Source organism: Notothenia rossii (genome assembly GCF_949606895.1).
Source record: "Notothenia rossii genome assembly, chromosome: 7".
Classification (NCBI taxonomy): domain Eukaryota; kingdom Metazoa; phylum Chordata; class Actinopteri; order Perciformes; family Nototheniidae; genus Notothenia; species Notothenia rossii.
Window position 1 is genome coordinate 36,738,774 of NC_136905.1, and position 12,080 is coordinate 36,750,853.

A 12,080-nucleotide genomic window follows, 5' to 3' on the forward strand; every position below is an offset into this window, starting at 1 on the left:
CTGCTTTGTGATTCCAGCCTATGAGATCAAGGCTATCCCTTTTTCCACTTCTTATCTCTCCAAAGAGCCCAGCAAGGAGCAGTCACTCACAACTGTATTCAAATGCAGATACACACAAGGATATATACTGTAGATACACATCAGTGCACACACTACCTCTGTGAGTAATAACAATAGGGGTGTGTTCTCTCTTCTTCTTTATAGATTGTAGTCTTAATTATGATAGGCAGAGGTACAGGATGGAAATCATCTACATGTAAATCAAGAGGAGAACCTAAAGGGAACATGGCTTCATAATGGGAACATCCCATCACAACCTTCTAATGAGGAGAAAGTTAATGAAGTATAGTAACACTGACACCAGCCATACTCTTCTTCCACACTCATGCTATTCAAGAATAATTAATCATAAAAAGCTCCTAGTCACAATAAACAGAGCACAGCACCTTTCTTGTCAATGGAAATTGAACTCAGGGATTTTTTAGAAAATTATAGTATGAGGGCAATGCTGTGGCGCTGATCTTGTATATAAGATATATAAATTATTGCGAGAACATGAAGCCTGTACAAGATGGCGCCGCGGACATAAACAACAAGGTGACGTCGGAGCTCTGTAAAAACAAAGCTACAGAACCTAGAGGCAAATGGACATATAAAAACATAAATGAGTGTGAAATGAACTGTGCAAAGGAAAGAGTCTCCAACTCTCAGAGAGCGGCAACATGCCTAACAGAGTCATATAGTCTCGGTATATGACCTTCTAGTTTTCTGTGGGTACAGACATTTGTGATAATTGGAAAATAATTCCACTGCATACCACAGAATAAATAATCTCAATATATACCTTCTGAATATTCCTTCGGAGGTCTTTTTTTATTCAAAAGTATCATTACATCTCTCAGAAGAAAACCATGTATTACCCTTTTAATTGAGAAAAAGGACACTGTGGAAGGATAGTATCGAAAAGAAAAGCTTTATACCATTTGGAAAAGGAGAACAATGTGTACAGATGGTCATGTCTTAGTTTAATTCCGATTTCGACATTCCATAGGTCTGCTATTATTTCCTAGCTAAGGATGTCGCTCTGAACAAGGGTATGTTAACTCAAATTAATCCTCAGAAAGAAATAGACAGGAAATAAACACTAGCGGTAACAGCAGAAGAAGACAGAGAGGAAGTAAACACTAACGGGAACAGCAGAAGAAGGCAGACAGGAAGTAAACACTAACAGGAACAGCAGATGAAGACAGAGAGGTGTGACTACCCGATTTGCATGTCTGCCCGATTTGCACTAAGCAAGCGCGAATTGGTCTGTCATATTGGACAGCTCCATACGGCAATCCAAACAGGACATTTGACCTCCATACTGATCTAATAACAGTGTTGTTCTTGAATCAACTTTTTTTTATGAAAAGTCATTTCCTCTTTCAAGGAATCTCAACAGAACAAGTTTGGCCAGACTTATACATTTCTAATGTTAAATAAATGAAAAACAATTCACAGTTAAGAATTAGATATTAATTATGAATGCCATAAATGATTGCAGACATTTACAGTTTCTTATTTCTCCAGTGTGAAGGCTGTCAAACAGAAGTAAAATCAATTTCTCACTTTTTCTTCTCAAATAATCGGGAAATGAAGTTGTAAAAACAATAACTCCTCCCTCTCGTTCAGATTAATGTGGTCGGGTTTTTTTTCTTCTTTGCAAAACGCCGCTTTATCAAATGTCCTGTTTGGATTGCCGTACATAGCTGTCCAATATAGCAGACCAAGGCTGCATCTCAGGTCGATTAAATGGAATCCTTGCGTCCCTCACTTGCGTCGTTTCCCTGCGTTTAGTCCCTCCCACCAGGGAAGCATGGAGAGACGCAAGGAAACCACGAGAAGCAGGGAAATTGAGTTTTAAGAGCAATGGGACGTCCTTTCCTCCGGAGCGTCACGTGAAGCGACGTCCATTTGTGATGACACTGCACAGCTGATGTCTGACAGCAGCTATATCCCTGTTATTTGGTCTGGTGGTTCCTCCATTATCGCTCCTCCATTATCGCTCCTCGATCCTCTGTCCTCCGGCAGAAAGCGCCATGGGACGCTACTCAAGATGGCGCAGACAAATCAACTTCCGGTGGTACCGAAGACCGAGGAAATGAAAATAGTCGACCTGAGACGCAGCCCAACTCACGCTTGCGCAGTGCAAATCGGGCAGACACAAGAGGAAGTAAACACTAACAGGAACAGCAGGAGAAGACAGACAGAAAGTTTACACTAAAATGAACAACAGAAGAAGACAGACAGGAAGTTCACACTAAAAGGAACACTGTATGCTGCTGTTGCTGCAGTTCCAGCTGACTCTTTTTTTCCCGGAAGCAATATGATCATTTTAAATGAATAACATCATTATACATCAATATTGTGAGTCAAGTCGTTGATTTATTAAGTATGTATGTATGCGTCCGGATCATGGTCACCCTGTAATAAGTGTTCTTTATGAATGACCGCCTCGCTTCACATTAGCGCTTACTGGTTCTTGTTATGGGAATTTTTGACCATCTGATTGTCCTTTATAAAAAGTGGTAGCCTAATCACATTGAAGTTTTTGGGTGATAAACGTACTTCACTGTTTGTCCTGAAAGAGAAAGGTCAAGGTAATTTGTCTCCTCTCTTTTGCAGTTTTCACTTTGGTGTGATCTCTTCCCTGAGAGACCGGGCCTTTTGTTTGATTGCCACCCGATAATCCTCTGATAAAGTGTCTGCTGATTAAGAGATGTCCACTTAACAATCTCCAAATCCACAGGTAATTATAGTGCAATCTACAGATAATCTAATCTCCTATCTCCCCCACAGGAGACAGAGTGACAGATGAGAGGGATGGGAGGAAAGCTTAAAGGAGGGGGGGGGGGGGGGGGGGGGGGGGATGCGATTGCCATGTGTAGGACTATATTGTAAAGATGCAGCTCTTTGAAATAAAACTTCATGAGCAGTGGCTAGAAGGGGATCTTTGTATGTTAGGCGGGAGTATTCATTTCACATGATGATTGTAGTGTTCTCCCGCACTGTGGTGAAACTGTCATTTTATTACAACATGAACGGTAATGCCCAATGGGTACCACTTTACATTAAGACTACCCTTATAAAGGATTTATAATTAGGTTTTTAATGAATTTATTCTATAATTTTATAATTTATTATTTTTTTATAATTTAATTTCACTTTATGAATGATTAAGAACCATTTATAAATCAGTTCTAACATAGTTTTCATAGATCAACACAGGCTCACTATTTGGCAAGATGAGTAAGCCTTATATTGGCTACCTAGCTTACTTCGTCTTCTTCATCATCTTCTTGGCATCTGTTGTTCACTGAGTTGATTCCCCCTCATCCATCTTGATGTTTCTTGGCAACTCTTAATGACCATTTATTTATGAGTTACTAACATTTATAACTGCCAAAAGGGAGCCTTGTAAGGTGTAACACAAATCACCATTTATTAATGAGTTACTACCATTTATAATTTGTCTAAATTATATTAAGCCTTAGCGTTTTCCATAAATTAGGGCGTGGTCACATTGAGTGACAGCTCTGTCCAGTGACTGCTGTTGCTTCCTGTCTCTCTGCTAACAGCTCCGTGAAGCTACAGGGGCTCAACCTGCTCAGCTCATCCAGGAAACATAACTTGAACTCGGCCGTGTTTGTACACCTACACCTAGATTTCTGGCTTTATCTGTTGTTTTGAACATTGCAGACTGAAGCTCAGCGCTAACTTTTATACGTTCTGCCTTGGCTCCAAAAACCATTACCTCAGTTTTATCTTTGTTTAATTAGAGAAAGTTCTGACACATCCAGTCATTGATTTGTTCAATGCACTTACTCAGTGTTTGAATTGGAGCATAGTCTCCTGGTGAAATTGTTACGTAACTTTATGTGTCATCCGCATAGCTATGGTAACTTATTTTGTTGTTTTTCATTATCTGAGCCAGTGGTAGCATGTAGATGTTAAAGAGAAGAGGCCCCAAGATGGAGCCTTGAGGAACCCCACATGTCATATTTGTCAACTCAGATGTGTATGTAGACAAGCTCACGTCAAAGTGTTGAAGAGCGCATGTGAAATTAACCTCACAATAAGATGTGTGTATATTACAAATAATAATGTCATATTTCAAGATGATTACTTAGATATTACAATATGGTTGGTTGAGCTGGAGTTAATTATTGAGCTTACATGTTAATGTCACTGTCATATCTGAAGAACCAACCCAAACCTTGTTCTTTGTATTAATACTTTTTCCAAATTGGTATCAAATACATAGTAAGCATTGGTAATACCAATGCTGATAAGGTAAACTATTTTATTCGAGTCTGGGAGAAGGTACTGTACCCAGTTTCTATGTTCGTCAGACTGGGCTTTCTTGTACAAGAGAATACTTCTTTTTTTTTTAAATCAATATGGACCATCACTGTATAATTATCCTTACATTATGTTATACAATGCACCTAATAAACAAGTATGGCATTTTGAAACATGATGTGCAACCATTTTTACTGTAATTTGTGTGCATTTTGTTGTTAACTAAGATGATGTTGTGATTTATTTTTTGTTAGTATGCACGTTGACGCTTTGGACATACCTGGAGAACGAAGAAATGTGTCTTCGGAATGATGGGAGTTAAAGACAAAAGGCGGAGACTAGTGTTGAAACTAGTGGAGAAATTATAAATCTGCAAACTTAATCCTTACCAATCAAATTATTCACTAATTTGTTTTTAAAGGTGTGTAGTAAGATGTATTAAAAAGTTGAAATTCAAATCCTCTATGTCTTTTCGTAAAAAGTGCTCAAAGTTGACGTACCGAATACCGATTTTCGAAAAATCTAAAATTTTCTGTTTGGCCTTGGGTCATTTGTGAGGGGTCAAACTAGAGGTTTTTCATGATTCTGAGTTGATTGCAATCATGTATTTTTCACTAAAATCATTCCTTGGTTGAAAAAAGGCCACGCCCACTCTTATATTTAAATTCAAAAGTAGCTTTATTTGTAGTTACAAGTAGTTACAAGTGGTGATCACTTCAGGAGTCAATCTCTGAGTCTTCTCCAGACTCACCACCATCATGACCACAATTATTGCATGAAATTCCTTTACAGACTCCACATGCTGAGATGCACTTAAGGCCATTCCTCTTGCAGCTGCACCGCCAGTTGCTGCAATCTATGTTACAGTTGCAGCTTGTGAACTGCATTAGCTCCTCAGGAGCCATGGGGTCTAGTGTTGGGACTGGCTCATAGCCATGTACACCTAATGTCCATCCATAGTCACTGGGGTTCAGAGACATACTCTGCAGAAGGATCCAGTCCTGCGTTTGTAGGTAGGCACGGAGAGAATGCTGTGCAGCTGCACCCTCTGTTGGAGGTAGAGTTTCTGGTTTGATCAGCCCTGCCGCTGCCTTCCGTGAGAACATGTTGTGTCGAATTTCACCCGAAGCAGTACCTGGTGCATGGTAAATGTACTGGAAGATGGTAGTACCAGCCTGTATCACTGCATCCTTAGTAGCTTGTCTGTCAAGGAAGATGTCCATGTGTTCATCAATGTCCCCTGCACAGAACCTGCAAAAAAAATGCACTTCGAGATTTGTTTCAAATATAAAGTGAAATATAATTTTTTTTAATTATTATTACCTGTCAAATAAGGTTGTTTTCCCATGGCCAGCTATTGCAGAAACCGTATCACAACCAGTGAAGGCGTGACAAAAGAGCAGGTAGCATCTCTCTCTTTCAGAGAGAGCTTCGGGGATCCTTCTGACATCATTAGAGCCCTTTGATGTTGTGAAGAAGAGTGGATGGTTGGTGCTTGGAATATGGTGTACTAGCATCGCCAGCACATCTGCATCTTCTACCTGAAAATAGAAAAAGATATGCAAAGCGTGTTGCACTATACAAAACCAGATAAAACTATTCAAGTTTGAATACTCAAGAGTGAATACTTTTGTTTCCAAAATAGGCTACCTACACAAATGCTACTAACCTCAACAGAGTCATCTGTAGCAGTGGCCAATGCCTCTCTCACAATCGAAGGGTCAGCATCATTGTCACACTGCTCCACTGTGATGTTATGTTTTCTGAATGTTGAAGAGAGGAGGTGGATTAGCTCACTCTTGTTATTGGTGTTGTCCAGGAACTTTGCTCTTGGTGTCCAGTGTATCATATCCGGTCGAATCTGGAGATCACAGCATGACTTCTTAGTGCGCCGGATGTGGTCATGATCGTTTGGTGATCGGCTGTAGCCATCAAAGACCACAATGGTCTTCTGAGAGCGGCGGCCAAGACACTGTACGTAGCTCAAGTAACTGTTGGCAATCTCCTGCCAAGTTTGACCTTGTTCCCACTTTACCATGTAGAGAAGCCACCCGCCATCAACTACAAGAGTGGAGCAGGATTGGTTAGTGAGGTCAAGCGGATCAGTTAACTCCTTCAGGCTAGTCTTGGAAAAGCCTGCCTTGTTCGCCTTGTTCATTTTCTGATCTTTATGGCTGAAGAGGGACAATGGGAAGGGAGTCAGCTCATACGCCAAGCTTGTCTCAACTGTCATATCCCGTTGGGCAAAAATTATCAGTCGGTTGAACAACTTGAGTGAGTCAAGGTGTATCTTCTTCTCGTTGATCTTGGGAATCTTTCTGAGTGATGACAGGGCTTGTACCTTTGACTTCACTTCCATGGTCGATTTCACTGACTGTCCATCCAGCTTGATCTGCATCTCTCTCCCTATTTCTGCTGCTCTCTCAGCATTGACTGGGTCATCTCCTGTGCTCCTGAATCCAAAGTTTCAAGTTGCTTCATGAGTTGACAGTACAGCCGTGCAACCTTGGCATATTGATGATGCCCTGCAGCCGTAAAGATGTCCAGCATCCTGCTAACAGTTCAGCACAGGTGGCCGTTGTGATCTGCAAGCCCCTCAGTTCTGATGAAGATCTTGATCACATCTACCATGTAGTGGTACTGCACCCAGAGAGCAGGCGTTCTTCCTCCTTCAGCAAGTCTTTTGAAGGTTTCTTCAAACCGCTGTTCAAACAGTGCCACTACTGGATCTGTGTGTCTGGCTCCCATCTTCCCATCAGCTACCTTCTCCATGAAAGTCCTCATTTCACCGAGTTCCTCCTCGGTGAAGGCATGTTTCATGATGTGCTGATAGATGGCTGCATCGATGAGGAGGTGAGCACGGATTGCCTTGTCAAAACATCCTCCATCCAGGATGTGGTTGGCTGTCGTACTCCCTGGATAGATCAGCTGGATCAGCTCCAGTAGTCCAGAATCCTCCATGACGTTTCCAATGGATCCAAGGCAGGACTTCAGCAGGTGAAATCCACCCAACCTCGGAATGATAGGTAGATTTGTCTGTTTTATGATGTCCACAGCCTTCAGCCAGATTGGAAGATCGAATGTCACTATAGTGACTCTGTCTGCAGAGAGCCGCGTGCACTCTTTGAGAGTGGTGAAGATGGTGTTGAGGTCATTAGGGTCAGGAAGTCGATCTGTGTGCGCTGCTTGACATCATCTGCATGGATACTCTTCATCCAGCCATTCCAGTTGGAGTGTGGGAACTCAGGATCCTGGGCTTTGATCACCAATCCTGCTGCCCAGAGTGGATCGCCCGGAGTGAGGAGTAGCTGGTCTTCTGTCACAGAAGAGGCAAGCTCAGTAATGGGAAGAAATGTGATGGTGTTTATCCCTGTCCTTGTTCTGTTGGTGAATGGAATAATTTTCACTTCAGCTCCTCTGAGGATCTTAGCTTTGTCAAGTGCCTTCAACTTCACTCTGTGGAAAGCTGCTGTCGTCTGGGGATCGGGCAAAGATGGTGCCGGAGAGGTGACTTTGATCCAACCCATTGAATGGAAAGGAGTGTTTCCCTGAATAGAGACAATGTTTAAATCTATATTGTCTCCGACAAACTGAGTAAATACATTGGTTGTTTCCCCAACCTCCATAACCACCCGATTGTCATGGCTAGTTTCACTTCCACTGGCTGTCATAAATGATAGATCCTCAAGTGCAGAGTCAACCGCAACCTCATCATCGATCTGCTCATCAGTTTCTTCCACAATGGTATAAAGAGTATCAGAAGTATCTTGGATGCCATCTCCATTCCTGTCATTAAGGAAGCAGTATTTGTAGTTTTGTGTATCGGAATATGACTCTGTGTATCCAAGCTGGTGTAACTTGTTCAGCATCCATTTTGACCCAAATCTATGATCAAGTTGTATGGCAAGCCCCATCTGGTATGGCAAAACTCCTGATCGAGGCCGATAGGCCTTTATGAAGTTCTGCCCCCAAATGGCTACTCTTTCGTCGGTCTTCACTATTGGCCTCAGGAACATCTGAAGACTCTCAGGAACAAGAGCCAGCTGACTCTGGATGTCAGTCATACTGTGTGCTGTTGGGTATGACTTTGGGTCTAGATCGACCATGGCGATTTCGTTGTATACGAACTTTAGTGCAGTCTTTATGATCTGAGTCTTTTCATCTCCATGCTCAAGATTAGCATGATGCTCTCGCAGAATGTTGTCTGTGTCATCTTTGAGGCAGAGCACATCTGCCCTTTTCTCCTGTGATGTGAAATACAAGGTGTCATGGAATTTATCTTGGAGTTTCTTCTTTAGCCAATACTTTGAATAAGAGAGGCTCTTATCTGGTGGAGGATCAAACTGCTGTAGCTTTTCGTGGACTTGGTCAAGAGTCATCACCCCATGCTCGAGTTCTGAGTCTAACCAATCACAGAATTCAACAAAAACAGCCTCTCGTTCCTCATCAATTTTCTTTTGTCCTCTCTTCCTTTGTCCTCTATCTTCAGTCTTGGAGTAATGGCCACCTGTCTCAAAAAGAGTTTTACAGCGCAAATGGTACAGGGTTTCTTCTGCCACAAGGTCATTGATCCCTTCCAGACGTCCAACACCTTCAGTGCCCCAGTCATCCCGGCGACTCTGTGCTGTCTTCCGCAAGCTTGCCTTCAGTCTATCTGCAGTCAAATTATCTAGCACTATGTATCTCTTTCTAGCTTCATCTGGACGAGTTTTGTAGATCTGTGCAGGTTGGTTGCAAAGAATGCATACATTCTTGTACAGAAGCTGAACGGACCGTGAACTTGTAGAACTGCATGCAGAAGCTGCACTGAAGTCAGAGCAAGTGCGTCTTCTCTTCTTCTTAGCTGCCTCTTTCTCTGCCTTTAATGTTTGGCCTGAGTTCTTGGTGACTTCAAGAAACCTGTTGTATAAATCATCTTTACACTTTTTGTGGTACCTGAGTCTTCCTATGTCCTGAGCCTCATTCAAACGCTCCAAAATCTTAGCATTTTCAACTACTTGTGCTTGTTCCAAAAAAGTAGGGTAGCCTTTAGGAGTTGGCTGTATCAGCCTCTGAGCTGGTGTCTCCGGGCTTTCACAGATTAAACAATGTAGCAAAGGTGGACTCGAGTCTTCATCCATACTGCTAGACTAATATGTCCTACAAAGTAGAATAAACATTGTATTATTCAGTCATAATATCATTATTTTTGTGACATTAAAGACAATCTCATGTACAGTAGATGATTAACATTGTAATAGATATTATTGCAAAGGAAAATAGAAGATCTGCTTCACAGTAACGTTAAACACAAAAGATCCTGTCAGAGACAATACACCACAGTAACCTAATGGGCCAGAAAGCTAGCATTCAAGAAAATAAAATGATCATAAGATTCAGTTTGAGGTGTGTAATACATCATGGTAGTTGCCTAGTTGGATACAATCTTGGAGTAATACATCATGGATTTAATGTTAGCTAGCTAACCATGTTATTGCGCTTACTGTTACACAGCTAACAAGTAAGAAAAGTTGACAACTTGTACAGTATGTTACATTTCATTACCAAAGGCGAGCGGGAAAGGTGGGCGTGGCCGTTTTTCCACAAAGGAATGATTTTAGTGACAAATAAATGATTGCAATCAACTCAGAATCATGGAAAACCCCTAGTTTGACCCCTCACAAGTTACCCAAGGCCAAACTGAACATTTCAGATTTTTCGAAAATCGGTATTCGGTACCTCAACTTTGAGCAGTTGTTACGAAAAAACATACAGGATTTGAACTTCAACTTTTTAATACATCTTACTACACACCTTTACAAAGACATTAGTGAAGAAATTGATTGGTAAGGATTTAATTTGCAGATCGGTCAAATATCTGATAAAATGCCCTTACTATTATCAAGATGCCCCCTTGTCCCTCTGATTAGATGGCATGTTAAGTCAGGAAATAGCAGTATTAGTGATGAGTGGAGGGCATACAGGAGAGTGCTGAGTAACATGGGGTACAACCACTACACCATAAACCACAGCAGGTTGTTTGTGAACCCCCAGACGGCAGTCATACCCAACATATAGAAAGAGCTTGGTCGACCGTAGACTGAGAGGAAACCGTACAGAGAGTTTGTTGGAGAACCACCTCAAGGTTCTTCAATGGTCATCTTGGCTTGGCTCTGCTCACCCTGATGGACTGCTTGTTCAAGGATATACACAAAGCCTTTCCAGTCTGAATACCATTATGTCTTACCAAGTCTTTCATTTATGTCTGAGAAAAGCTTTTATGTTTAAATATGTGTATCAGTTAAATAGTCATTATTTTTGAGTTCTGATTCTCTTCATGTGTGAATACAATGTTTTGCCTGGTTCTGTGAAAAATGTGTATTAGGTAAGCGTGAATGTTATAACTCATTCATAAATGGTGATATGTGCCACACTTTACAACAAGATTCCCTTTTACCAATTATAAATGTTAGTAACTCATTAATAAATGGTGATATGTGTCACACTTTACAATAAGATTCCCTTTTCCCAATTATAAATGGTAGTAACTCGTTAATAAATGTTGATTTGTTTAACACTTTAAAATAAGACTCCCTTTTACTAATTATAAATGGTTGTAACTCATTAATAAAAGGTAATGTGTTTTACACTTTACAACAAGGCTCCCTTTTGGCTATGGAGGACAGAACATGACATAAGTATAAATAAATAAATGTATGAAGAAATACAGGAATAAATAAATGAGGAAATAAATAAATGTGGAAAGAAATACACAAATAAATAAATATGGAAATAAATACTTGAATGTATAAATAAATAAAAGTCGAAAATAAAACAGAACACACGTTATTATATATCTTTAATATATTTCTACATTTACGGTCACTTACACTTATTTATTTATGTGTCCGTATGCTAATGAGGTGGGCGGCCTAGCCTCAGTCTGAAGCATGATTGGTTGCAGGAGTGTGATCATTTCTGACAGATTGGGTTTAGCAGAAGTGGCATGATTTCTTTCTCAGGAGGAGGATTTGAGAGAGTATTACCCAAAAAGTACACAGTAAAAGTACTTAATTTTATTGTTGGTAGCAGTCAAACTAGGACTGACTCCAACAGTGTCCGTTTTATTAAGAAGTTATGGTAAAAATTATTTGTATAGCTCTGAAAAAGAATGCAGAAAAAACATGCATTATTTTACTCTTGCTCTAGCGTCAGAGCCGCTTCTCAGCGATTACCGTAAAGGCGTGATAAATCGTGCACTCAAAAATGAAGAGCTGCTGATTACCAAGTCCTCTATACATCGTTCCACACGAAACTGGACATAGTCTTTTGGTTCTCCATACTCTAAATGGTCCGCTAATGATCTCCAATGATCTCCAATGGCTCTTAAACCAATAACCATAAATAAACCTGAGTACATTTGAATTGTCAACAATTACAACTGTGGATAAACCATGGATGTATAAAGATAAGGGCTAAACAGTAATGCTCCTCCTGCATTCGAATCAGTGCTGTCTGCCAAGCGTTAGAAGTAGAGCCCAAACTGCCAGAAATGATCACACTCCTCTAACCAACCATGCTTCAGACTGAGGTTAGGACCGCCCACTTCATTAGCATACGGACACAGAGATACATAAATAAATAAATGTAAGTGACCGTAAATTTAGAAATATATTAAAGATATATAATAACGTGTGTTTTATTTTCGACTTTTATTTATTTATTTTTACATTCATGCATTTATTTCCATATTTATG

General features: G+C 40.6%; 1 protein-coding gene across 2 annotated transcripts; it reads right to left on the reverse strand.

Moving 5' to 3' along the window:
- Positions 1-5,009: 5,009 nt before the first annotated feature.
- Positions 5,010-11,144, reverse strand: LOC307046050 (uncharacterized protein). Of its 2 annotated transcripts, none has more exons than XR_013810057.1 (3): positions 6,014-11,144; positions 5,668-5,885; positions 5,010-5,595 (listed from the first exon to the last, which is right to left on the reverse strand). XR_013810057.1 is itself a non-coding variant. In XM_079692188.1 (3 exons), exons 1-3 carry the CDS (start codon positions 6,740-6,742, stop codon positions 5,061-5,063), a joined length of 1,482 nt encoding a protein of 493 aa, XP_079548314.1. In that variant the 5' UTR covers positions 6,743-7,420; the 3' UTR covers positions 5,010-5,060. The 2 variants fall into 2 exon arrangements, 1 of the variants encoding a protein (XP_079548314.1); XM_079692188.1 differs by having other exon boundaries at positions 6,014-7,420.
- Positions 11,145-12,080: the final 936 nt, after the last annotated feature.